Source organism: Ctenopharyngodon idella, chromosome 2 (genome assembly GCF_019924925.1).
Source record: "Ctenopharyngodon idella isolate HZGC_01 chromosome 2, HZGC01, whole genome shotgun sequence".
Taxonomy (NCBI): domain Eukaryota; kingdom Metazoa; phylum Chordata; class Actinopteri; order Cypriniformes; family Xenocyprididae; genus Ctenopharyngodon; species Ctenopharyngodon idella.
The window spans coordinates 20,312,916-20,340,647 of record NC_067221.1 but is presented as its reverse complement, the minus strand read 5'-3'; the positions used below and the strand labels follow the sequence as shown (position 1 = coordinate 20,340,647).

The window sequence follows — 27,732 nt, the reverse complement described above, 5'->3', positions numbered from 1 at the left end:
ACGGGAATCCCACAATGCCAGGCGAGGGACCTCCTGTCGGAGAGTGAAGCTCCGCTGGTTTCAATGAAAGAGGGGGAGAAGAGTAATGCAGAGGGATGTAAGATGGCAGAGCTACAAATGTTGTTAGAGGAAGAAATTCCGGCTGGAAAAAGAGCCCTTGTGGAGAGCTACCAGAACCTTTCAAGGGTTGCGGAATATTGCGAGAACAATTATGTGCAGGTATGGATTGGAAAAATTACCCTTCCCTTTCATGTATTGTCTGAATCAGTGTGGATGTGATTGAAATGCGAGCACTGCATTTGTAGCATTACAGAGGATCCTCATCTAATGGTTATGAGGGCGCATTGAGGCATAATACGCGCGATCAGTTCATTTAATCTGAATGCTGAGCGTTTTTATTTGGATGATATTTGCGTTGTTTGAGCCTGATGGACACAATGCACGAATTCACTTTCGGAGGGTGTGTCAGAGACGTGCCGCTTTCTCTACGATGGATGGAGACAGATGAGCTTTAAAATAAAGATATAATAGTTTAATGGTCAAAATATCGCCCAACAGATTGTTAGAAACCAATCTAGTTTTATGATATCTAAAAGCTTATTGCAGGTCAGGCAGCGTCAATGTATCGACTGCAAATGTGTTTGAAGCCAATACGTCATTTTTCGAACTAATACGTCATGCTCTAAACGTTCCAATGTTTCATTTGCAGAATTCTGCTGTTTAGTTTGTTTCGAGGTCCAGACGGGTGTCAAGCCCCATGGGTGATGAAAGCCCAGATATTCGATGTTATTTCTATCCCTAAACGCTATTGAACTTCATCCACGTTTTGGCAGCGGTATAATATATGCCAGTGGAACGTGAAATAAAAGTGTTTCACCTCCGTGGTTTTTTAAATACATGCAGTGAATATCTTTTTTATATGTGTGTGTGTGTGTGTGTGTGTGTGTGTTGCAAATGTGTATTGCCTGAAGTGGAATGGCGAGACGCCTAGACGCGAAATGTCGGTGATGGTGTGAATAAGTTATTGCTGACACACCTGTGTTAATGTGTCTCTCACTGAAGCCTTTTCACTCACACACCTACAATAAAGCACAGAGCCTGTTGGAAATGTCCAAATGTTGTAAGATAGCCTTTGAGAATATATATAAGAAACTTGTTATGATGGATATATTTTGTAAAAGATAGGAATAATGTTATTAGGGCATGTGTGTGATACATATTGACATAATGCAATTATAATGAGAAGAATAAGAATGAAAGAATAGACTAATTTATATGTATGATTTCATACATATAAATCACAGGTCCATATATTATTGTACATTCGCCAAAAGGAGGATGATGAGGATCAATGTGTTCAGTGAGATATAAACCTAAATTTATTTAGTATTTATTTGTTTTACCTTCAATACTCTACATAATGTGAAAGATCATCCCTGAAGTTAATAATATGCTGTGATTTTGTAAAAGCTAGTAATACAAAACAGGTTTTTGAGAGACAACATTACCTCTCGGTGGGATGTTCTTGACGCAGATGTACCATTTGATTTGATTTGATTTTCATCTGTTTTTTCCCATCATAAAGCCAGCTGTTCTCAGATCATTAGAACTCAAAATATATATTAAACTTAGGAAAAATAATATAAACATCTAGGCCTATTTTTTTTTAAGAAACATTACTAATGTTTTGACAGGAGGAAGAGTATTATTTTAAAAATATGTCTTTTTATAAGGTTTCACAGCTCTGTACCTACTCTTTGTCAAAATGATAAATGTGACATTGTTTTGGGGAATATTTGGTCTGATATTTGGATTTATTAGGAATATAAATATATTTTGATAATTTATTTAATGAAAAAGTTTTAAATCGGATGTAAATCTGACATGATATATCAAACATTATTGTATATCCAAAATATAACAGGATTGTTTAATTGAACTCTCTGAAAATCCAGTATTCTATAGACATCCACAATGAAATATACACTTTATTTTTTTTAAATAATATAAAATAAAAAAAAATCAAGAATATCAGTAATGATTATCAGCTCATTACTGGATAATGCAATGAGATGCAATGACAACAGTCGAGAAGTCTTACAGTCTTTGTGCTTTCTTTAAAATTTGCAAATGTAGGATCCCCGTTAAGACTTTCAAGACATACACAACAAAATGAGGTGCTCAAGTTGTTGAAAAAACTACTTTTCTTTAGAAAAATGCATGTTAAATAAATTTATTTCTTTTTTACATGTTGCACCAATACATCATATGGATAGTTATTTGATTGACGCATCAATCCATGTTATCAATGTATTGTTACACCCCTAATGTGAGGAGTTTTTGCAGTCTCACAGTACGGTTATATGTTGGTACATTCTGACTATGAAGACTTTGTAAAAATACATTTAGAAAGATACAAGCCATATGAGACAAAGAATTTGGGAATTATATGTTTTGCATATTTAGTGGGGAGCCACTGTCTTTGAACTCTCATGTGAGTTGGTTTAGCAATGATACATTCTCAAATATTCACAGAGGACTCATAAGAGGACTAAATGACTCAAAGACGTTTCTCTTGCGGCTTTAGTGGGTGTATCATATGCGAGAAGAGGTCCAAAGCAGGGCTCTTTGGCACTGGACAGAAGTTAGTCATGTCTTACAATGACTTGCACCATGCCCTTTAAATCAGTATCAAAACCATTTGTGAATGAAATCCAGAATGTGTCATGTAGAGTGAATCATGAATTAGTAATGTATTCATTTGGGTGTGACAAAGAATAAGTACATTACCATTCTAAAGTTTGGGTTTTTCTTTAGAAAGAAATTTAGGGATGTTTTCAACAATAAGAAATGTTTCTTAAGCAGCAAATCAGCATATTATGATTTCTGAAGGATCATGTGACACTGAAGACTGTAGTAATGACTTTATAATATTACTTTGTACTGTATTTTTAATCAAATATATGCAGCCTTGGTGAGCTTAAGGGACTTCTTTCAAAAACACTAAAACTGATTTACCAACCCCAAACTTTTAAATGTTAGTGTTCATTTAGTAATGTTAATAGAAATCATAGTCTAGACTTTATATGACATTTTAGACATAACATGTGAAAGACAAGCAGTTCCTGATAATCTTAAGAAATGATCAGATGATCATGTTAATTATTAAAAACATTAATGTCTTGCACCATCTAAAACGAGATGTCATAAGTATTCATTGTTTTTAAAGCTGTTGGCCAACAGTCTAGTAGGACATAGTGGAAAACCACAGACAGGACATTCATGGGTCATTCATCTGTATCCCCCTGTGGCGACAGACACATGGTCTTATAGAACAGCTGAGAAGTACTGACGTGTTGTAACAGGTGGCGTTTGAAACAGACCTGGGGTCAGTGGCGCATGCTTGTCGCAGTCTAATTGTTAAAGTCACCATGAAATCAAAATGGACAGTTCTTGTATTTTTATGGAATATTTCAGTATTATAAATTAATTATCCATGCACATCATTTTTGTTTTAAATTCATGTGCCCTTGTAATCTTTAATCAAAACAACGTACCCTTCCTCTTGCAGTGGCATCACATCTCTTCTCTGATGACGTGTTTACTGGTATGAGGGCGGGACAACCTGTCACTCACATGACATCACAGAAATAGCAAACCACATCCATCCAATCAATTCCCCATGGAAAAAATCAAGTCCCGCCCTACATTTTTTTCTTGTTTAAGAAGCTGTTTCACTCGGATATACGTCTCAATAGGGAAGACGGTTGCAGCTTCTGTTTCATGCCGACTTTAACAGTATAATTTAAAGTCAGCTATGGTGTTCATGTATATACAAGTCAGCTATTCATGTAATAGTATTCTGAGATGAAATCTATATTAGTATCCCGAAAGCTATTTCCCTTACATTTTTAGTTTAAGTCCATGGAGTGCAAAGAGTGCATTGCTATTTATAATTGCTGGATTCAAGACGGTTTGGTAATTATGCTGCAAAGTGCTGCTTGCTATTTCTCATATTTGAGGTTTGGGCTTGAAACAAGCCCCTACATTTACATTAAAAGAGTGAAGTGAACAATATTTATGGACCAGAATTTTATAGAGACTAGAAGATGGGCTCTTTTGACATGAACCAATAAACATCCACCCACAACATCCAGAAACCACTTAGAAATGTGCTAAAAACTACTCAAAATGTTATTTCCATATGTTTATTTGCTTTTAATGGTTTTAAAAGTGTTTAGTTTTAATTTTTGTTTATGTTCGTCATGCTAAGCTATCTAATATGTCATTGATAAAACAGGAAATTGTTTAATATGTGAAATGTTTTGAATTTCAAATATTACAGGATATGGATTATCACTAAGATGCTGTCTCAGTTGCATCAGGCTCTTGTCTGAATATAGTTTAACCAAAGTTATTTGTTGCCTGTTGATTTCATCAGATTTTTTTCAGAATCATTTGTCAGATTAGTTTACAGAATAACCTGCTTTATTTCATGACCAATTAGAAGTATTTAAGAGAGTCATTCACAGCATTCTGTCGTCAAATATTTTTGTAAAATGACTGCTAAATTATATATTTGACCATCTATCTCATATCTTTTGTATCTCTGCAGTTTCTTTCTTTCCACAAAATGAACTCCAATCAATATATCTTGGCCATTTATTTAAGTAGTCATGATCACTTCACACTGGGGTCCTGATTACCATGTTTGGCTTTCATCAATAATAACTTATGAGTTATTAGGGTGATGCAAGACATGATGCGATAACAACCAGCTGGATGTACATTATCCCGCTTATTATACGGCTACTTGCCACATAAGTAAATAATTACACACGAAATACTGACTTGAGTTGAAATATTTAATGAGGTCTTGTAGCTTCTGCGAAGAAAGCAATTGCTAGCAAGCGGCAAATTTAAACTAGACAGACACCCTCGTGTCGTTCCAAACCCATAAGACCTTCGTTCATCTTTGGAAAACAAATTAAGATATTTTTGATGAAATCCGAGAGGTTTCTGATCCCCAAGAGAAAGCAACGTAATTAGCAGCGTTTCCAGGTTCTACGTTAGAATGCCGACTCAGTAGCCGGCCAATACTGAGCCGGCGTTCTGACATAAAACCTGGAAGCGCTGCACTGTCTATACACCGTGAACAGCATAGGAGACCGACAGGGGAGAGATGAAATTGTTGAATAATTATTTTTGTTTTGTTTTTGTGCACAAAAAGTATTCTCGTCGCTTCACAACATTAAGGTTGAACCATTGTAGTCACATGGACTATTTTAACGATGTCTTTACTACTTTTCTGGACCTTGAATGTGGTAATTACGTTATTTCTCTTGGGGATCAGAAACTTCTCGGATTTCATCAAAAATATCTTAATTTATTTTACAAAGATGAATGAAGGTCTTACGGGTGTGAAACGACATGAGGGTGAGTAATAAATGAAAGAAATTTTCATCCTTGTATACGGTACAGTAATATCACTTATTACAAGGCATTTCGCCACATAAATATTTATGGGGATATTAAGAGATATTGATTTGAAATTAAACTGTTTTAAAATATCACCTGTTTGTTATCTTACAATCCATTACAGTGTAGAAAACAATTGTTGCAAAATGGCAGCAGCTACGTTTGTATGAAACAAGAGCGAGTCTGCGATACCCGTATGACATAATTAAATAATTGAACACAAAATAATGATTCAAGTTTTAATATTTTATTAGCTCACCAAGCGTAAAACTTCCATGACGAAAAACCGTTCCTAGCAAGCATATAGGGCTGACATCAGTTACCTAAATGAGTCTGTGTTTTTACTGGTTGTTATCGGAAAATAAAAACATACCTCTTGAAGTAGGGCTTGCTGCATCCTGCGGTGGACATCCAATCCCACCCACATCCATATGTGACTTCACAAGCCACACCCATGCCCAATACATCACCTTGTGATTCTCCATCCCTGTTCCGCCTCGGAAACCCAGTTTGTTGTATGTAGAGTTTCCGATTGAAAGGGATTTTAGGTGTTTTAGGTGGGTTTCAATATGTAGGTAACAGATTAAAAGGGTTTTTTATAGCTTAAGGGTAGGTTTTGAGTGGATTTCAGTGTGGTCTGTCGTAAAAAGTGAAGTTTAGGCATCAGTGTTTGGTGTAGGCAATCAGTACTGTGATTGACATGACCAATAAAATGTTAAGAATTGGCTGCAGGACGACATGGGCGTAGCTTCTCGTCACACTTGGATGTGGGCCGGGATGCTGCAGCACAATCAGAATCAGTTATTTCACAGAGCCGTGTAATAACCAGGTTTAACTGACCACATTTTTTAATTAGTAGATTAGTGATGGCAAAGCTGAATTACTTTGGTTTCCAGTGTCACATGATCATTCAGAAATCATTCTAATATGCTGTTTTGCTGCTCAATTTCTTCCTGTTATCAATGTTGAAAACAGTTGTGCTGCTTAGTATTTTTGTGGAAACCGTGATCAATCAGATTCTTTGATGAATAGAAAGTTCAAAAGAACAGCATTTATTTGTAGTAGAAATCATTTGTAACATCACAAATGTCTTTACTGCCTCTTTTTAAACAATTTAATGTGAAAAAAAGCTGAAAAAAGTATTAATTTCTTTTCGTGTACTTGGGCTCAATGGTGAAGTTCATGGGTGTCCTTTGTGAGGTTCAAACTGACAGTTTTGGATTGTTTTATGGGTAACTGTATTTAAAGGCACAGTAGTGATAAAGTGATTTCTGCATCCAGTATGTTACTGTTACATCCCTTAAATGTTGGGAAATATTGGTTAGGGGTAAACAGGGATACAACATTAAAAAGAAGTGTGTGTGTGTGTGTCTCAAAATGGAGATATGGCTGTAAAAGATGGTAGACATGATTCAATTTGAAAGGTTTATTATTCCCAATGCAACGTGAAAAGGTGAAAAATCAATATTCACTGTATTTACAAGGAACAAATAAGACTAATACAGCTAACAAACTAAGGTGGGAAGGCGAGCCTGAGAGGCTCCAAACAAAAGAAATAAATAGAACAAAACACCTTTAACTAGTTTTATCAAAAACTAAACTAACTGTCAAAATAAAATGTAGAAAAGAAAAGTCTGTAAAACGTCCTAACTAAGCTACTCTAACTATCCAAATAAACAAAATACATGAGGTGGTGGCACTCTCTTCTAAAGTGCGTCTAATACAGTTGGACGTTCCTATGTGATGCAGTGTATGTCGCACGACTTACCTATACTTACTCCTTCCCAGCCATACACATAAATTACAACAGACAAGACTTGAGAGAAGAGGCAGAACAAATGCAGGTTGGTCAAAACTGTACACTCTACATCTACAATACTAACATAGAACGTTCAACGAACGTCAAGTACAGTACACAGTACACACATATACAATAACTCTAGCAACTGCAATAAACAAGAACACAAACTCAAGCTAACAAGGGGTGTATGGGCATGGCAACAACAAACAGAAAAACAAGCAAATAACTGCTGACACTTTACGGGTATTTAAACAGGAATGGTGCAAGGTGATTGGCAGCGTGAACCGGGATGTCATCTTCCCTAATGAAGAGTGACAAGCTGTTCGTCCAATGGAATCTAAGACATAAAAACTGGCTAACCACATGTACACACGCATTCTTCCATGTACGTTAGTGTATGTAACAGTTACTGACCAATCTCTTCTCTTTTTCGCGCTTTGAATCACAAGCTTTCAATGGGCAGCCTCCCAATGTCTTTTTCCACATGATTTGATTTGATGTGATATTTCCTCTGCAGTCCATTAGGAATTCCAAGATGCTTTACATTATCATTTACAGAGGCACAACAGCTTTAGTAGTGTGAGATGCTTTGGAAAATCTTTTGTGCATGATTTGGTTGAAACTATATATTTTACAAGCTTTCTTTTGTGGAACATAAAAGAAGATATTTTGAGAAACATCAGTGGTGACAAAAACGGTTTGATTACCAACATTCTTCAAAATATCTACTTTTGTGTTCTGCAGAAAAAATAAAAGGTCTATAAGGGTTGGAACAACATTAGGGTGAGTAAATGATGACTGAATTTTCATTTTTGTGTGAACTATCCCTTTAAGACTTGTGGAATCTCTTTTTTATTTTTTATCTTTGTTTAGGCACAAGACAAGAGGAAAGCCCTGGAGGAGACCAAAGCCTACACCACCCAGTCCCTGGCGAGCGTGGCCTATCAGATCAATGCCTTAGCCAACAATGTGCTGCAGCTGTTGGATATCCAGGCTTCACAGCTGCGCAGGATGGAGTCCTCCATCAACCATATCTCTCAGGTCAGCGCTGGGCACTACAACACCAACAAAAACAACCAGGTGTTCCTTACCCAGCATGCTTTGATTCAGTGGTTCTCAACTGGTGGATCATGAACCCCCCAAAAATCTTTTGACTATCTTCTGACTACTTTTATCACAGTGAAAAATTTTGCATCTGGATTTCTTTTATTGTTGTGAATCCAGAACTTAATTTTAAAAAGACACAAAAATATAGGGACAAAATCATATACTTTTTTACCAATATCCTGGATTGAACATTGTTCTCTAAGTCACACAATTTATATAATGTTTATATACTGCAAATCTGCAAATAAATAAATTGTCATTCATTAATTAATTCCTTAATTAGTTGTTCCTATTAATTCCTATTAGTTGTGGTAAAATAAATAAATAAATAAAAATACAATAATGGTTAAAAAAAAAATTAGGACATCAGACTGTTTGCTACCCAGCTAATTTTCACTTAAGACAATTGATCGTATCTTAATTGATGCTTTCTTAGAAGTGTTTACTCTTGCTTACGACAACCTATTGGCATAAAATTAACAGAAAAATGTTTGACATAACAGTACAACCTTCTGTAAAGCTGCTTTGAAACAATGCGTATTGTACAAATTAATTTGACTTGACTTAAATTTTATCGATTTACCTGCCATTGAATGCGACAAAAAGTTAATTTTAGACCCTAGCTATTATTTTCCATGAGTCATATTTGCGTGTTGAATTTGAAAGAAGCACCAAATGCAAAAATGCTCTTAAATCTCCAGTTGACCTCACATGCTCTGCTGTTCCTGACTGCCATCACTTATGCATAAATAATTAGATTTACATGGACTAGACTATGGATTATGCAGATGGTGATTAACTACATTGAATATGTTGGAAATTAAATAATTGTAATGCTTGACATGCCGTAATAATTAGAGCCTGAGTTCAGTCATGTCCAATGTGAGCCTAGTTTTATTGTAAGTCATGATTTGTAAAGAGCATCTCTGACACTTTTAGTTCTCTCTGTAGATGCATCACCATTTGAACACAATGTCAGAGTGATTTTTTTTTTTCCATCCAAAGTGGAAGATTGGGTGTATTTATTGAGGGTAATAAGAGATCCTGTTCCCCCATTATCTGCTAGAGTAGATTTCCAGAGCCTTAATGGAAACTAGATCTAATGATTTGCCTTCTACTGAAGTTAAAAGGCTTCTGCAAACTGGTTTGCCACCACTTGTCTCTAAGAAAGATAGACAGAAATGGCAGGCAAATTACGTAAAAAAAATGGCAAATTCTGCTTGAATCCCATCATTGGTGTCCATCATTGGTACAAGTGGACTGACTGACTGGTGTAAGAGCTGTTGTGTCTGTGGCTTGATTGGCAGCTTGATCAGTTACAGAGACAATTCACCCAAAACCATGAAAGTGTCCTTCTCAGAAGAAACTACTTTAAAATGTAGTTCTTGAGCTACAAGAAAATAAAAAAACATAGTGCTAGAAGTACTTCTGAGCCCAACAAACCACTTCAGACATATAATGCCTGTGTCAATATAATACTGATATAATTTGATCCAGTGAGAAATTGTTTGTTCCAGAATATTAGATTCTGAATCAAAAAATATTTAAATAGTCAATGAGAATTCAGAGCCCCACAAAAAAGTGTGAAAATTAGACTGTGTGTTGTACAACAAATTGTTATATATATATATATATATATATATATATATATATATAAAAATCAGGGTTCCTACACATTTTGGAAAAGTCTGGAAAAGTATGGAATTTGATTTTAGTATTTAAAGTACGTAAAAAGGAAAACGGAGTATGGAAAAATATTTGTGTTTCCAGACTATTTTCCCTATTCAGTTTTATGAAATAAAGAATTAAGAATTTCTAAAAATAAATCTATCAAACAAGCAGAGTGATTTTATGGCAAAAGTTTAGTGATTCTCAAACACAACTGAATGAATTCAAGGTGCACATTCATTATGCAAAACTGTTTTGTCTTTACTGTAAGCCAGTCTCTTTTTAACTTCACTAATCACTCAAACCAGCAACACATTACTGATGTGTTAGAAGTGAATATGTGCAGGTTATAAATAGAGCTGCAAAAAACTATTATTTTGATAAGCGATTAATCTAATGATTTTTAGAACAGTTAATTGACTAATCGACGATTATTTCACTGATTAATCAGTATGTTTGATCGATTATTGCATTACAGTTGCGTTACAGCACCCCACTGGTCAAACTGTGTTATTGCAGGCCCTAAAAATAGGTCATATGAGTTCAAATGAATATTTGACAAAACAAAAATATTTGTCCACAATTTTTTATTGCCCACATTGTCGATAATGTCAACTGATCGTTTCAGCCCAAGTTATGAAACGTTTAAGGTTTCTTCTCATCATGTAAGCACGTTATCACTTTGAGAAAACCAATGGGAAAGTTCCTGAGAAAATATTTACGGATAATTGTACTATATACCAGATATAATGCTGTATAATGAACCGTTTATGTTAAATAGGAGAGGTTTGGAAATTTGAGTCTGGAAAAGTATGAAATTTTGAAATTGAAAATGTGTAGGAACACTGTAAAATCTATATGTAATGTTTTTGAAAGAACCCTCTTATGTTCACCAAGCCTGCATTTATTTGATCAAAAATACATTAATATTGTAAAATATTATTACAATTTTTACCATTACTTTAGTATTCAGTGTCACATGATCCTTCAGAAATCATTCTGATATGGTTCTTAAGAAACATTTCTTATCAATGTTGAAAACGGCTTGCACCAGCGCAAACCCTCTTTTGGCATTAAAAAACTACTGTCAGGATTTACTAAAGACATGCAGTGAAAAAAATAGAGCTGAAAAGACATGGACAGTTTTTTTTGCGGCTGACCTTATTGCATATGCATTTTGTAGAAGTTCAGATGCAAAATTTATGGGAAGAGAGTATTTAAATGAATAACGCAAGATGATTTACTAAGGTTTGCGCTCGTCAATTTACTGGTGTTTACTTCCCCAAAAAAGCATGTCTTAAACCAGATGCTAATTTGCGCTGCTCTTGGTAGATTGCCTTGGTCATTATGGAAATGATCCAGCTGTGTCTGCATTTCTTTAATTTGTGCATCGTCAGTTTCATGCGCAGAGCTTTCCACTCCCATTGGCACTGTTTTGGAATTGCACTCTCACGCTAATTTGCCCTGTTTAGTAAATCTGGCACTTAGACATTCATAAATTTGAATAGACAAATTTAAAATAATAAACATTTGGACATGTTCTAAAATGTAAATCATTTTACTTATGGACAACTTTAGAGATTTATATGAATCCTCTGTTTTGGTTAATAGATGTTAAATTTTTGTTAATACATACTTCATTACAGATGTTTAATAGCATTCAATATATCCATCCTATCCAAATGTATGTGTGCAAGAACCTCAATTTACATATAGAAATGCCTACGAATATTAATGAGGTCACGTTTCGTCAGTATTCAGACACCTAATTTTTTAAGAAATATATACATGAAGGCTGTGATTGCTCACAACAAATCCCTATTTTTTCATTTAGACTGTGGACATTCATAAAGAGAAAGTTGCCAGACGAGAGATTGGGATCCTCACCACTAACAAAAACACCTCTCGCACCCACAAGATCATCGCCCCCGGGAACATGGAGCGACCCGTGCGCTACATCAGGAAGCCCATAGATTACACCCTGTTGGATGATGTGGGTCACGGTGTAAAAGTAAGTTAGTCCTAACGTTTTTGGATGTTTGCTATAGCAAGCATCATTATTACTACTGTACATACTTAGGTTTAGAGATTTTGAAATCAAGACTTGCATCCAGAAGTATTACTGACTTATTAGCATAGCTGTATTTTCATTTAGAGACCCAATAATATGACTTTTTTTAATAAACTAAGGATAAAAAACAAGAACTTAAAAGGACATGACTATTACAAATGCTTCTCAGGTACAAAGAGTTTAAGCATACAGAATAGGCTATATGGCTTAAGAATCTGATGTTTGAATAAAACATCACTGTTAGTTTACAATAAAATAAGAGATGTGATTTCTATCATGTTACTGTTTAATTTCAGATTAAGTGTAGTTTAAACAGTCTAGAACTATGACTGGATCAGTATTTAAATGACTTTTCCTTGATAAAATGCATAAAAAAATGTGCAAAAACCCCCACATCTGACTGCTTTAGATAACAGTATTCAAAAGGAAGAATCAACAAACTGATAAAGAAATTGATCCTTCATGGTCTAAAGTGTGTGTGTGTGTGTGTGTGACCCCTCTCGGGTTTCCCTCACTATATTCATGTTATTAAATTATTCATGTCCATCAGTGTCAGCTCTGAGCTGTTATAATGACATCAGTTTGCTCTCTGAACCCCCGTACCGATGTTATCACATTAGATTGTCGCTATCTGAACTGGGATGTAATTAAGAAAGATGTCTTAGCATTTTTGCTTTGACCTTTATGTGTCTTTTATGGCTTTTATGGGATGATGCCATGATTGGTCTGGATGGTGTGTTGTTATGACACAGTGTCAACATTATTCACTCATTGTTCAGTCTTTTTATTCCCTATATATATATATAATTGAGCCAGATCCTGAAGCCATGTGCCTGCAGCTCACCTCAAAACCTGTTTTAAATGCTTCATTAGTTTGGTGCTGATGTGCGCTGGCCTTTTCCCCCCTCGGCTGAGTAAATGCCCTGCAGGCTGCCCTCATACTGCCTCTGTAATTAGGACACTTAACTCATCAAATGTTGATCTCTCTGTGTCAGTCACCCCTGACTGACATGCCCAGAGGACATACGTCTCTCCTCTTCATCAGTCAGAACTTCATGTTGCGATTATCATAATTGGTGGATGTCGAATTGTCATAATGCCAAAATTTCAAAATTCAAAATGAGTAGCAGTAAATTTTTACAGTTATCTATATCAAGTTCAATACCACATCAAAATGTAATATGTTAATCAACATAATACTTTATTTACAACTTGGAAATATTAACTAATTATTAAAACATATTGGCATGTAGCCAAGTATTTCTCAAGTTAAAAATTCTTAATTTATTCTGAATTCAATGGGAACAGTAATGGAATCACTGGTAATGACATGGTACTTTTTTAAATATATGTAAACTATATAGATCTGTTTAAGTGATACACACACATACTAAGGATTACTAAGGATTAACTAATAAGGATTAGTTCACCAAAAAATGAAATTTCAGTCATTAATTAATCACCCTCATGTCATTCCACACCTGTAAGACCTTCATTCATCTTCAGAACACAAATTAGGATATTTTTGATAAAATCCAATGGCTCAGTGAGGCCTGCATTGCCAGCAAGATCATTTCCTTTTTCAATGCCCAGAAAGATACTAAAAACATATTTAAAACAGTTCATGTGACTACAGTGGTTCAACCTTAATATTATAAAGCGACGAGAATACTTTTTGTGTGCCAAAAACGACTTTATTCAACAATATCTAGTGAAGGGAGATTTCAAAACACTGCTTCATGAAGCTCCGAAGCTTTACGAATCTTTTGTTTCGAATTAGTGGTTTGGAATGCCAAAATCACATGATTTCAGTAAACGAGGCTTCGTTACATCATGAGTGTTTCGAAATTTCATTAGTTCACGTGACTTTGGCAGTTTGATATGCGCTCCGAACCACTGGTTTGAAACAAAAGATTCGTAAAGCTTCGAAGCTTCATGAAGCAGTGTTTTGAAATCACCCATCACTAGATATTGTTTAATTTCTTTTTTTTTTTTTTTGGCGCACAAAAAGTATTCTTGTCGCTTTATAATATTAAGTTTGAATCACTGTACTCACATGAACTGTTTTAAATATGTCTTTAGTAGCTTTCTGGGCATTGAAATTATCTTAATGGCAATGCAGGCCTCACTGAGCTACCAGATTTTATAAAAAATATCTTAATTTGTGTTCCGGAGATGAACGAAGGTCTTACTGGTGTGGAATGACATGAGGGTGAGTAATTGATGACAGGATTTTCATTTTTGGGTGAACTAACCCTTTAATTATTGAATTCAGTTGTTTCAGTCAGACCCATTGCCACAGGTGTATAAAATCAAGCATCTAGCCATGCAGTCTGCATTTACAAACATTTGTGGGGAAAAAAAGTGATGTTCTGAAGAGCTCAGTGAATTCAAGCATGGTACTGTGATAGGATGCCACCTTTGCAATGTCAGTTTCTTCGTCATGAAGTTTCTTTCCTGCTAGATATTCCAAAGTCAATATAACTATAATTAGTAAGTGAAAGCGTTAAGGAACAACAGCAAGTCAGCAACAAAGCAGAAGACCACGTAAAGTCACAGAGCAGGGTTACCGAGTCCTAAGGTCCATGGTGCGTAAAAGATGCCAACGCTCTCCTAATTCCATAGCTGAAGAGTTCCAAACTTCCAATGGCATTAATATCGGCACCTATAGCGGTTTGGACTATAGGTCCCTTACTTCCAGTGAAGGGAAAACCTAATACTGCAGCATAACAAGACATTTTGGACAATGCTATGCTTCCAGTGGGAGGCCCTTTTTTTTATTCCAGCATGACTGTGCCCCAGTGGACAAAGTAAGGTCCATAAAGACATTGGTTGGAAGAGTTTGATGTGGAAGAACTTGACTGGGACGTACAGAGCCTTGATTTCAATCCCATCGAACCTTTGGGATGAACTGGAACGGAGATTCTTCTCGTCCAACGTCAGTGCCTGACCTCACAAATGCCCTACTGGATAAATGGGAAAAAATTCCCAAAGAAACACTTGTGACACATCTTGTGAAACATCTTGTGGAAATCTTTCTCAGAAGAGTGGAATCTTTTTTTTTCCTTTTTTTTTTAATGCCATGACATATCAACTCATATTAAGTCTAGCTAGAAGAATGTGGATCAAATACCAAAAAAAAAAACCTGCAAGCTAACAAGCATTTGAGGCAGTTTGTATTGAAAGATGGTTTACATATTTGCTGTAGAGCTATGATTATAGGTATGAACTTTAAATTAACTTTGAAATTAAATTAAATCCACATATGAGCTATTTACTGACACAATGTTTGCAATTATGTCACATTACTTTATAATAAAGAACATTAGGGATAATTATACACAATAAATACAATGTAAGCTAGAAAAAAAAACATTTAATTTTATTCATATTTATAGAGTAAATGGGCCTGATTAGATGGTAATTATGACTGACATTTATGTGATTATCATTCATTTGTTTTGTGTAAACAGCTTTGACTGTTCTGCTCTGTCTCTCTAGATTCTAGATCAGTATCAAATTAGATCAGTTTTTGTTTGTTCTTTATTCAAAGGTCTTTTGTTTCGCTTCTCCTCTCTCACTTTTTCATTAAGTTAAACTAATTAAATAACATTAATTATCTTCTCTCTTCCTCAATGCTTTCACTTAGTGGCTTAAAGCAAAGGTAAGCACACAACCCACAGTGCTTTCTGGGTCCTGTATCACTACCATCTTTGCCTTGGTTCTTTTTTTTTCCAGCCATCAAACTTTTTTATAATGTGGTGTAATGGACATTATAGTTCATTTCCATAATCTGATATGAGAATATACATATTGTAGTTTACATCATGCTGTATGTTTGATAAACTGATTAGAATTTTGAATAATCGGATATTATCATGACTGTGAAAGATGTCTTAATGTTGTTGTCCTTGTCAAATGTCTTCAGCAAGGGAATAACCAGCCAGCTCGGGCAGGTGGAGGAACATTATCCAGGACCAACCCACCCACACAGAAGCCCCCAAGCCCCCCCATGGCAGGGAGAGGTACCCTGGGGTAATTCACTATATTTCACTTTTCATGTGTCTATGCTATTTTGTATGGTACTTTGAAGGTTATAAAATATGTTGTGCTGTCTCCTGTAATTTTTGTTAATTATTGCCACAGTTATTTTGTTAGGGGTCTGACACCTAATAACACCATTTTTTTTTTTGCATTTAGTTTGCATCTTTATTAACAAATGTGTGTTTGTGTTTCTCAGACGAAACACACCGTACAAGACCCTCGAGCCAGTCAAGCCTCCTGTGGTGCCTAATGACTACATGACCAGTCCAGCACGTCTGGGCAGCCAGAACAGCCCGGGACGCACAGCCTCACTCAATCAGAGACCCAGAACGCACAGGTACAGCTCACACAAGTATACGCAAGACAATGCAGGCCTTATAAGAGTTTGAGACACTGTGCTGGAAGAAATAATGCTTTTATTCAGCAAGGATGCATTAAATTGATCAAAAGTGACAGTAAAGACATTTGCATTGTTACAAAATAAATGCTGTTCTTTTGAACTTTCTATTTATCAAAGAGTCCTGAAAAAGTATCACGGTTTCCACAAAAATATTAAGCAGCACAACTCAATATTAAATTTCAATATTGATAATAATAAGAAATGTATCTTGAGCAGAAAATCAGCATATTTGTCTGATCTTACTGACCCCAAACTTGTGAATGGGTACTGGACATTGAATGCTGGGTTTCATGGTGATATATTAAAGGGTTAGTTCACCTAAAAATTAAATTTCTGTCATTAATTACTCACCCTCATGTTGCTCCAAACCCATAAGACCTTTGTTCATCTTCGGAACACAAATTAAGATATTTTTGATGAAATCCATAAGCTTTCTGATAGACTGTAACGTTATTACTACTTTCAAGGCTCAGAAAGGTAGTAAAGACATTGTTAAAATAGTCCATGTGACTACAGTGGTTCAACCTTAATGTTATGAAGCGATGAGAATACCTTTTGTGCCCAAAAAACAAAACAAAAATAATGACTTTATTCAACAATTTCGTCTCTTCCCTGTCTCCTACGCTGTTTACGTTGTAGACTCAGTGCAGCGCTTCTGGGTTCTACATCAGAACGCCGATTCATTATTGGCCGACTCCTGCTTCATAGACTGTAAAAAAATATGGACGTAGTGTCCGTGACGTCACCCTTAGGATTCTGAAGAGCAATTTTGAAGGCCAAAGTGGGCGGAGCCGGCCGTCGCCATCTTGGCAGCGCGCCACCACGCGTCACTCCCGGCTATCAGAAAATGGGCAAAGAGGCGGGACGTGGGTGGAGCTGAGTTGCCTGGTTGCTGAAACCACACCCGCCTAGCTCAACGTGATCAAGTTAGCTCAGGCTAAAGAAGCTATCTATCTTAGACACTATCTAAAATATTAATAAAGATAACAAATTATACATCATTTGAACATTCTAAGGGTTTACTGTCAATCTACGGTGTCTGTTTTATGATATAGATGCTCCAGCAACAGTAATATTGTAATTTGTGTCGGGTGTGCAAATGACAACACACAAAATCAAAATGGGACTTCATACCTTTGTAATGAAATGGCGATCGCAAGATGAATCCAATCCGTCGCATTTGGGTAAAATGTCCATGATAAGCATCCATTGAAAAACATCCAACCGCACTTTTTGTCCACAGAAGCATTAAATCTATGAAATATTGATATATTGTCCATTGTTTGCATCATATTTCTTCTGAAAAATCTGCTTTCCGTCATCGCTCTTCAAGAAGTCTAAGCACCGTTTATGTTGTAAAACTGTATACGATCGTATATATCAGACTCTCACAAACAAATGAGTCCATATCCAAAGTATATTTTTCAAAATATTGCAGGAGTTTTAGTTTTAATATCCAAGCAGTGCTGTCGGATTTTGTGGTGTCTTGAGAGGCATATTCTCCAGCCATTGTCATAGTAAATCTGACAGACAAAACTTTTAGCCAATGCCAAGACGATCCAACAACGTGTGTTCTGTTTATCTTCCGCATGTGTGCACATGTACACAGACATACACAGAGATGCCAAGTTCAGCAGCTGGAATTAGCTGAGGTGACGTGACGGCAGACAAACGGCTAGTAGTGACAGCAGCGGCAATCCACCTGTCACTCAAATGGCCACACCTTTAATTATGCAGAAATTTAAGGCTTAATATAATTTAAACGGATGAGTTATAAAAAAATTCACCCTCCTCACAGTTGTCATGAAGGGCAAAATTAGCTATATAGACCAAAACTAATTTTTGTACCTGGCTGTAAACATGTTTTTTCTGCTGTAAAGTTGGGCATTTTAACATGGTGGGTATATGGAATTGACTCCCTTTTGGAGCCTGTCTCTAGCGGCCAGTCGATGAATTGCACTTTAAGTCACTTCCGTGTTGGATCCAAGAGAGAGACCGGAAGGTTGCTGCTCGGTCAGCATCACACGTATGCGACGTGCTGCTCATGTGTACAGCGTTGGCCAATACTGATATGGCGTTCTGATGCAGAACCCGGAAGCTCTGCACTGTGTGTACAACGTGAACAGCGTAAGAGACTGACATGAAAAGAAAATTGTTGAATAAAGTCAATATTTTTGTTTTTTGCACACAAAATATTCTTGTCAAGAAATAAAATCTCAGTTTCAAGAAATAAAGTCTCACTTGTGAGATAAAGTAACATTGTGAGATATAAAGTGACAATTATGAGAAATAAAAGCCAGAAAATGGGCTTCTATGTTTCTAATCTTTAAAAATTACTTTTGTTGGTATAACTTAATCGAGACATCTATAAGCTCTCTCATGATGTTTATCTTTATTTTATTTTCCTCTCAAAAAAACTGATGCATCAGTGAAGTTATGGCATTCATTTATATGAATTCATTGGCATTTTTTTTAATTCTATGGCAAGGTTTAAGTACAAGTATAAAGAATCTGGAAGTCTTCTTCTCTTTCTCATAAACTTGATTCACCATTGTCATTGCTTTCCCAGTGGGCTTGTTATTCAGTGAGGAAAGCTGAAGGTAAATAAGGTTAGAAATAACAGTAAACTGTTTCTTAACCTTTGATTTATCTCATTTATTCTCCATATTCAAGTTACATAAGGTCTTGATGGTGTCATAAATGACTTTTTGGATGGGCTCAATAAAGGATGCCACTTTGAGAATTTATGACAATACATGCTTGTTTCTTTAATAGCTCTTTGTAACCCGATTGTCTCTGTGTGTCTCAGTGGCAGTAGTGGGGGCAGCGGTGGTCGGGAGAACAGCAGTAATAGTATGGGAATCCCTCTGGCTGTGCCAACACCCTCCCCTCCCAGTATGGCACCAGGTGACAATTGACATTTTTCACATATTATATAATTTTGTAGGGCTGGGTTGAAAATACTGATTTCTTATTTAATTCTCATTTTGATTAACTGACATCTGTTCTTAAGTCCCCAGAATCAATCTTTTAATCTATGGTGTTTTTTTAGTTGATGCATGAACAAAGCTTTACAAAACATTATTTGTAGTGTGCCTTCCAAAAAATTGCAATAAGCTGTGCGCTTTATTTATGATATGAAACAAAGTCTCAGCTTTAAAATTCTACAAAATTCAAACAATAAATACATTTTCATGATCTTTAATGTGACGTGACAGATCGCTGTAGCCGTTCAAATGAAGCAGCATAGCAGAGTGCATGTGACCTGATCATCTTTTCCTCTTTACTACTAGTTAGAGCACAAAATAAACAAATGAGCATCAGAAGGTAAACTGAAAGATGAAGTAAAACTTACTGAAATCTTGTCTTATGTAATCACTAAATCAGTGTTTCAAGAAATACGTCAATAAAACAGTTTGTAAAAACAATGTCATATAACATAGCCATTCAATGTCTATAGCTTGATAGTTAGCTAGAAAAAAGAACTTTAGGGAAAAGCATTTTAAATTATATATTGTAATACTTAAAATTATATATTCATTATATTTTTAATTAACATTGTGTTTAGTATTTAATGTATGCTTGAATCTGTCATGAAACCAATTTTTATGACACTTTAAATGTTTATATTTAAAAAACTAATTTGAATAGAAACAATTATATAATTAAAAAGTTATTATTTATAAGGTTATTATTATCAAAACTGCCGTATGTGTGATTTAAAAGCTTTTTTATCCTTTCAAGTCTGCATGAAACGGAAGTTGAGTCATTATTTCCTTATTGTGATATATATCCGAGTAAAACGGCTTCTCGAACAAGAAAAAATGTAGGGCGGGACTTGATTTTGTCCATGGGGAATTGATTGGATGCATGTAGTTTGCTACTGCTGTGATGTCATGTGAGTGACAGGTTGTCCCGCCCTAGCGCCAGTAAACACGTCATCAGAGAAGAGATGAGCTGCAAGAGGGAGGGGAAGTTAATTTGATTAAAGATTGGCACATGAATTGATATGCACAGATAAATAATTTGTAATACATACTGCCATATTGCAGTATTCCATAAAAAATAAGAATTGTCAACTTTGACTGTATGGTTTACAGTTGAGAGAGATGTACTGTACCTGATTTGTATACAAATGAATCAATATGGAATCAAATTAAATTAAGAGTGGAAATGAATCAAATTGCAGGCTGATGAATCAAAAATTATTCAATACCTAGCCCTATTATTTTGGTCTTTCCACCCAGCGCCTAACTGAGTGATCTTACCTTGTGTGACTGTGCTTTTTCTCTGTCCTCTCTGCAGTAGTCCCTCCAGGTCCAGGTTTGGGCCCAATCCCAATGTCTCAGTTCGGAACAATCTCCCGGCAGATCTCCAGACACAATTCCTCCACTACTTCTTCTTCCGCCTCTATGGTGTCAGCTACCGGCACCTACCGGCGCGCCCCTGCTAGCTCCTCCCAGTTCTCTGTGCCTCAACCCCACCTGAACGGAGGTCCCACGTACCCCCAGAACACAAGTGAGTTCAGTTCCATGCTTGGGAGTGCTATTCAGTGGCCCCTATTTGGACACTAAAGTTTCACTTTAAAATGCCTAGATGCTATTGCATTAGATAACAAATATCAAGCTCGAGTGTTTTGTTTCTTCACCACTAGCAGCACCAAACACTTTTCAGTAATAAAAGAGGTTACTAGCAACTAGCAGACCTAGTAACCCATGATCTGCCTGCTTTTCTGCTGTTTATCTCTCCATGTCACAATAACTCACAATTGCTTTTACCTTCTGTCTGTTTATCTGCCTATGTATAACTCTTTGGGCTTGTTTTTGCCTGTTATCCTCTTTCTGTGTGGCTGGATGTGTATGAATGTGTGTGTATCTGCGCTCCGTGTGTCTCCAGTGTCTGTCGCTCCACCACCTCCTCCCATGGTGCAGCTGACGCCCCAGATTCCCCTCACTGGCTTTGTAGCCAGAGTTCAGGAGAACAGTGAGTAATGCACACATTAGCATAGACTTTCAAATATGGTTTCTGTTCACCTGCAGCCTGCCGTGTATAAATTTTCTTTGTACCTAAAATGTAATATTTATGTAAATATTTGTATTTATTAACATATAGGTATATTAATTGTTATAATTTAAAATGTAATAAAATTGTATGATATAGTGTTTTTATTTTGGAAGGTGACTTACTCTATATTACTATTGCTTATATGTAAGGCCAATGGCAATCTATTAATTTATTCAAAAATACATTTCACACAATCTCTACAGTTTATGCATCTCTTATTATTATTTCTTATTAGAAGCAGTGAAGCAATTTTGTTAAAATATCATAAAAAATTAAAAACTTTTCTTGCCATTTTGTTGTATTTGAGAATTATTCGATTGCATTAAAAATGGATTTCTTTAATGCATACTGTGCCATTTTCAATAAAGTATCTCTAAATTAGGTTTCTGTCTTTAAAACTAGATTTTGTCATAGATGATGTCATAGTGAGGGTTTCCTCCCTTCTTTGTCCTCCAGTAACAGACAGCCCATCTCCTCCCCCACCTCCTCTACCTGAGGACACGCCCATGTTTGAGGAAGCAGCTCCGCCCCCTCCACCTCCACCTGTGGATTATGATGAAGAAGATGCAGCTCTGGTGCACTACAATGACCCCTATGCTGATGGAGACCCCCACTGGGCCCCAAAATCCTATATAGAAAAGGGTGAGTGAGTTTCCATTTAGAGTTTTTACTTTCAGATTTACTTCAAAGGCAACAACCATATGATTTCTTATTTTAATTCATTTTTGATTCTTTTTAATGTATGAGTTTTGAACTGGGAATGCCTTTTCCAATTGAGACAATAACCAGGATGCAGATAGACAGACAGACATATATGTGGATGGATTGACTGGCAGCCAGGCAGACGGAAAGACAGACGAATAGATAGACAGACAGATAGACAGGCAGATAGATAGATAGACAGGCAGATAGATAGAATCGATTTCTCCCCCACTCCTAATGGATGGATGGATTGATGGATGGATCGATGGATGGATTGAGAGACAAACAAATAGATGGATGGGTAGGCAGACAAACAGATGGATGGATAGATAGATAGATAGAAAGAAAGATAGAAAGATAGATAGATAGATAGATAGATTTAAATTTTTATAATAATGTTATAGTAATACATTTTGAATGACAATTATGTTTCTACTTGTTTTTTTGTAATTTTTTAAATATAAACATTAAATGGTGGCTGTCATAAAAATATGAAGTATTTATTCAAACATTAAATATTGAAGAACAGGTAAAAATATAATGAATATGTAATCTAGAGCATATATTTATCAAAATGCTCCTCTCTAGAGTTATTTTTCTAGCTAACTATTGAGTTTATGGTCATTGAATGGCTTTTCTGAGGTAAATGTGATGTTACACGACATTGTTCACAAGCTATTTTATTGTAATTTTTCTGCGGTTGAAACACTGATTGAGCGATTACATGAGACATGATTAATTTCAGTAAGTTGTACTGTATCTTTCAACATTCCTTCTGATGTTCATTCATGTTTATTTGCTGCTGTAACTACTAGTAAAGAGGAACAGATGATCGGTTCACGTGCGCTCTGCGCTGCCGCTTCGCTTGAACTGAGGCGCTACAGCACATTAAAGAGCGCCAAAACGGTATTTATTGTTTGAATTTCGTAATAAAATTGACCGAATTTGAAAGCTGAGACTTTGTTTCATATCAGAAGTAACAACGCACAAGCTTATTGCAATTTGTTGGATTGGAGTCGCTACAAAGCTTTGTTCATTAATCAACTGAAAAGAGCATAAACTGAAAGATCAATTCTTGAGATTCAAGAATCGATATCGGTTCTTCAAAATGAGAATCGATTGAAATCGAGAAATCTAATTTTTTTTCCCCAGCCCTAATAGATAGATAGATAGACAGACAGACAAGTGGATAGATAGACAGATGGATGGATGGAGCGAGCGGTGCGTACAGTAAAACAAATGCTGAGGAAAAAATCAAGACCCTCAGAGAGCTCTTCTGCCTACAGATCAACTCCATTAGCTCATGGGATCTCACCTGCAGAACTCCTGATGGGGAAGAGAATAAGGTCATTAGTTCCAGTTCCACCTAAATCTCTCACGCCAAGATGGCCAGAACTGAATGTGTTCATAACGAAAGACAGGATGTTAAAAGAGACACGACAGGAAACATTCAGATCTAGACACAAACCGAAAGATATACCAGTTATCATTCCTGGACAGAAAGTGTGGATCAGGACATCAAATACACTGGAACGGTCAAGGGAGAAGCATCAACACCCAGTTCATAGGTAGAAACTGAGATGGGAACACTGAGAAGGAACAGAGCAGTTCTTCCAGAACCAACACAGCAAGTTGTCAATGGAACAAAAACATGGTCGGGTAGGATTTCCCGTCCAGAGTTGAATGTTAACATAGGAAGACCTGCTGTCAATCCCTTCAGCAGAGTCAGGAATGTCCAGGCAGTCTACCCTGGCTTCCAGCTTAGGAAAAAAAGTTCAACCCAAACGGAACCCAACGTAACAATAGAGGGCGCTCTAGTTCAGAAAGAGAGAGACAGAGATGTGTATAGGAGGAGAAAAATAATAAATTGATGTTCGCTAACTGAGCTGTGTGCGTGTCCTGATGTCTCACCTTAGAATGTTTAAAGGGTTAGTTCACCCAAAAATGAAATTCTGTCATTAATTACTCAACATCATGTCGTTCCAAACCTGTAAGACCTTCATTCATCTTCGGAACACAAATTAAGATACTTTGATGAAATCCAAAAGAGGTTTTTTTTATCTTCTATTGAAAGCAACGAATCACATTCAAGGTCCAGAAAAGTAGTAAAAAAATCGTTAAAATAGTCCATGTGACTGCAGTGGTTCAACCTTAATATTATGAAGTGACGAGAATACATTTTGTGTGCAAAAACAAAAAATTAACGAGTTTATTCAACAAATTTGTCTCTCCCCTGTCATTCTGCTAAGCTATTTACATTGCACAGCTTCAGTGTTTACGTCCGAATGGCGGCTCAGCATTGGCCAGCTCTGGTCACATGAGGAGCACGACACATGCGTGTGATGCTGACACAGGAGCCGGCCAATACTGAGCTGGCGTTCGGACGTAAACACTGAAGCTCTGCAACGTAAATAGCTTAGCTTAAATTTCATTGCTTTCAATAAGATAAAAAAACCTCTCGGATTTCATCAAAATATCTTAATTTGTGTTCCGAAGATGAACGAAGGTCTTATGGGTTTGGAACGACATGAGGGTGAGTAATTAATGACAGAAATTTCATTTTTGGGTGAACTAACCCTTTAAGATACAACTGTCTGTTACATCATACTAACCCTGTCTACTCCTCTTTCAGTGGTGGCCATCTATGACTACACAAAGGACAAAGATGATGAGCTGTCCTTCATGGAGGGCGCCATCATCTACATCATCAAGAAAAATGATGATGGCTGGTTCGAAGGCGTGTGTAATGGTGTGACCGGACTGTTTCCTGGCAACTACGTTGAATCCATCATGCATTACGCTGACTAATACTAAATCCCAGAGACAGCATCCAATGCAGCCAATCAGTTACAAACATTGCAAAGTGCATTAGAATATGACTGAATGTTTGTTTTTGTCCAATCACCAATGTATGAAGGGATCTACAATGCTCACTGTTTGAGGAGACAGGGCTCGTATTGCCTCTACAAAGAATATGAAAAGAAACAAACAAGTCTCACTACTTTCTGGTTAGGTTGCCTCATATATTTTGTACATATATTAAAGTGAGACGTTGCCTGTAGGCTGTTGCTAGTGTTTGTTTTTGTGCGTGTTTTGTCATTGTACTGAGATCTGTATTTGCCAAGTGTCAGCTAGGGCTAGTTTGTTTTGGTTTTTTCCGAAAACTTTTCTCTCTCTCGCTCTCCTGCCTGTCTTTTTTTTTTTTTTTTTTTTTTTTTTAAACCAAACTGTCAAGCTCTTCCTTTACAGGAGGAAGAAATGTTTGAATGTCATTTTTGGAATATTGTTATGCCTGGACAATAATTAGGCAAAAAAATATATATATATATAAAAATGACAATTATGTCTTTACCTACATTTCGCCTTCAGGATTTGCTCAAATTTTCTATAATTTTACCTCATGACTGTAAGGGAAAAGACAGATGCAGTAATGTGCAGAGATTCTTCTGCATATCAAACAAAACTTCATATGAACATGTCCACGTTATATATTTCACCCCAAGATAAAAAAAATAATAACAAAATCTATTTTGCTCCTAGATAATTATACCTATGTTTTAGATTTTTTCTTTTTTTGCATTATATTATTTTTATGACAATTCAGCACATTTTCCCCAAATTATTATTATTATTACCATAATGAAAAAAAATCTCATTCTCATTACTGTAATGTGAAAATATATATATATTATTTAATTTTTTTTATACATTCTGGCATACATACATTTCATACATTTATTGTACTGCCATTAATTTATGCTGATTTAAAAATAAAAATGCATTACAGTAATAATAATCACTATTGAGTGTAAAGGGAATTATTTAAAAAAAAAAAAAAAAAACTCAAAAGTAAATTTTCCGATACAATATTAAATGCAAAAAAAATCTTAATGGTCCTACAGGCTTTGTTTCCTTTATGCAATATATATATATTTTCTTCTTCTTCTTCTTTTGTGACCTGGACATGTTTTCATGAGATTCACCCATATAACTGTGAGTTTTAACTGTGCCAAGCTGGTCTTAGATATTGTTTTTGTTTTAAACTGCTGAAGTATTGTGAACTTGATTATGTTGCACTGACCGGGCGACACTGGCTCACTAGCTGAACGAGTCTCATTGCCCTCAGATTAAAATTTGTTACATGAAGAATTTTTTTTTTTTTTGTCATTGTAAATAATATGTAGGGGGACCATGCAAATCTGAATTTGTGTCTTTCTATTTTGACCAGTTCAGAAGTTTTGCTGAATTTAGGCGAAAATCCATAGATTTGATGGAAAAATCAAGTTTAGTGTATAGTATTGACGAATGTGAGCTCATAACTGTTAGCATGGCACAAACATCAAGATGATTCTCGTTTCTGGTTTTTAGAAGCGTCTCAAACTACTGTTGAAGGCGAGCAGTGTTTTAATTTATTTAATCCAATGAAATATCTGTGAGAATGTAACTCACGTAGAGCTGTCTGAACAATGACCACTTAATGTTAAGCATTGCAAGGCCTTGTCATAAGATGTGCAAGTGATCTGTAATTTAAATGTTCCTTTGCAGAATATCTGCAAATGATATAATCTCTATTATCGTTTTGTATATATAATCTGTTTTTCTTTTTATGTACAATCTCTTTTTATAATAAAGCACTCTCCTGTGCAAAACATTGTGTTAGATGTGTTTAGGGGCTGGTTGACAAAAGTATTGACTTGATTTTTATATAACACAAACACAAAAATTACACATTTTAAGCACCAGTCCATGGCAGGATTTAGTCAATACAGTAAGGGAATCTATTCATCTAAATGGACAGCAGAGGGTGATATAGGTCTAAAAAAGAAAATACATTTCTATCATGTCACACTGATTCTCAACCAGTGGTACCAATACTCAAGTTTTTTCTGACTTTCCTGTAAATTATGATTAGAACTAAGCCAATTCAATAGAGGTACTTTAAGGGATATTTTAAGGAATTGTATGCAGACACTTGTCTAATCACAAGGCTTTACGCTTGTTTCCGCCAATTCAGACTTTTTGTCTGGTAATTCTAAGTAATTTTTTCTTATACTCGTGGCAGAAACAATTCCATACGTTCTACTTGTCAGACGTTTTGCGCATTCACAGCTGGAGTTCCATATATGGGAAAACGGAAGCTGAGAGCGTAACATAACACAGAAGTGGTTTTTCAAGAGTTTGAGTGCGAAATATTCACGCTTTTCATCTGTCAGCAACAGGTTACACATCCAGACGTACTAAAATTAAGAATACAGAGGCAAAAAGCAACGGGTCAAAAAGCTTCTGCTTGTCAGGTAAAAACATGATAAACAGATTGAATTTAGGCTTATATTCACTTAAACATTCATCAACTTGCACATCAGTTGTGGTAAACGGAAGCTCAAGCATGTTTCCTTG

General features: G+C 35.9%; 1 protein-coding gene across 5 annotated transcripts; it reads left to right on the top strand.

Annotated features, from left to right (window-relative positions):
• The first annotated feature begins 21 nt into the window (after positions 1–21).
• On the top strand, positions 22–26,984 carry abi1b (abl-interactor 1b). Of its 5 annotated transcripts, XR_007932842.1 has the most exons (12): positions 22–219; positions 8,153–8,320; positions 11,889–12,065; positions 15,775–15,789; positions 16,054–16,160; positions 16,366–16,506; positions 19,379–19,476; positions 20,875–21,087; positions 21,466–21,552; positions 22,090–22,275; positions 23,151–23,241; positions 24,968–25,117. XR_007932842.1 is itself a non-coding variant. In XM_051913777.1 (11 exons), the coding sequence occupies exons 1-11, from the start codon at positions 64–66 to the stop codon at positions 25,141–25,143; spliced, it is 1,521 nt and encodes a 506-aa protein (XP_051769737.1). In that variant the 5' UTR covers positions 22–63; the 3' UTR covers positions 25,144–26,984. The 5 variants fall into 5 exon arrangements, 4 of the variants coding, with proteins under 4 accessions (XP_051769737.1, XP_051769728.1, XP_051769754.1 ...); XM_051913777.1 differs by lacking the exon at positions 23,151–23,241 and having other exon boundaries at positions 20,878–21,087; positions 24,968–26,984; XM_051913768.1 differs by lacking the exon at positions 23,151–23,241 and having other exon boundaries at positions 23–219; positions 24,968–26,984.
• The last annotated feature ends 748 nt before the right edge of the window (positions 26,985–27,732 follow it).

Coding starts and splice junctions, on each gene's coding strand:
- abi1b (XM_051913768.1), top strand. CDS start 64: ATGAAAGAGGGGGAGAAGAGTAATGCAGAGGGATGTAAGATGGCAGAG. Junction 19,477..20,874: donor CCCTCCCAGTATGGCACCAG/GTGACAATTGAC, acceptor TCCTCTCTGCAG/TAGTCCCTCCAGGTCCAGGT. Junction 22,276..24,967: donor AAAATCCTATATAGAAAAGG/GTGAGTGAGTTT, acceptor CTCCTCTTTCAG/TGGTGGCCATCTATGACTAC.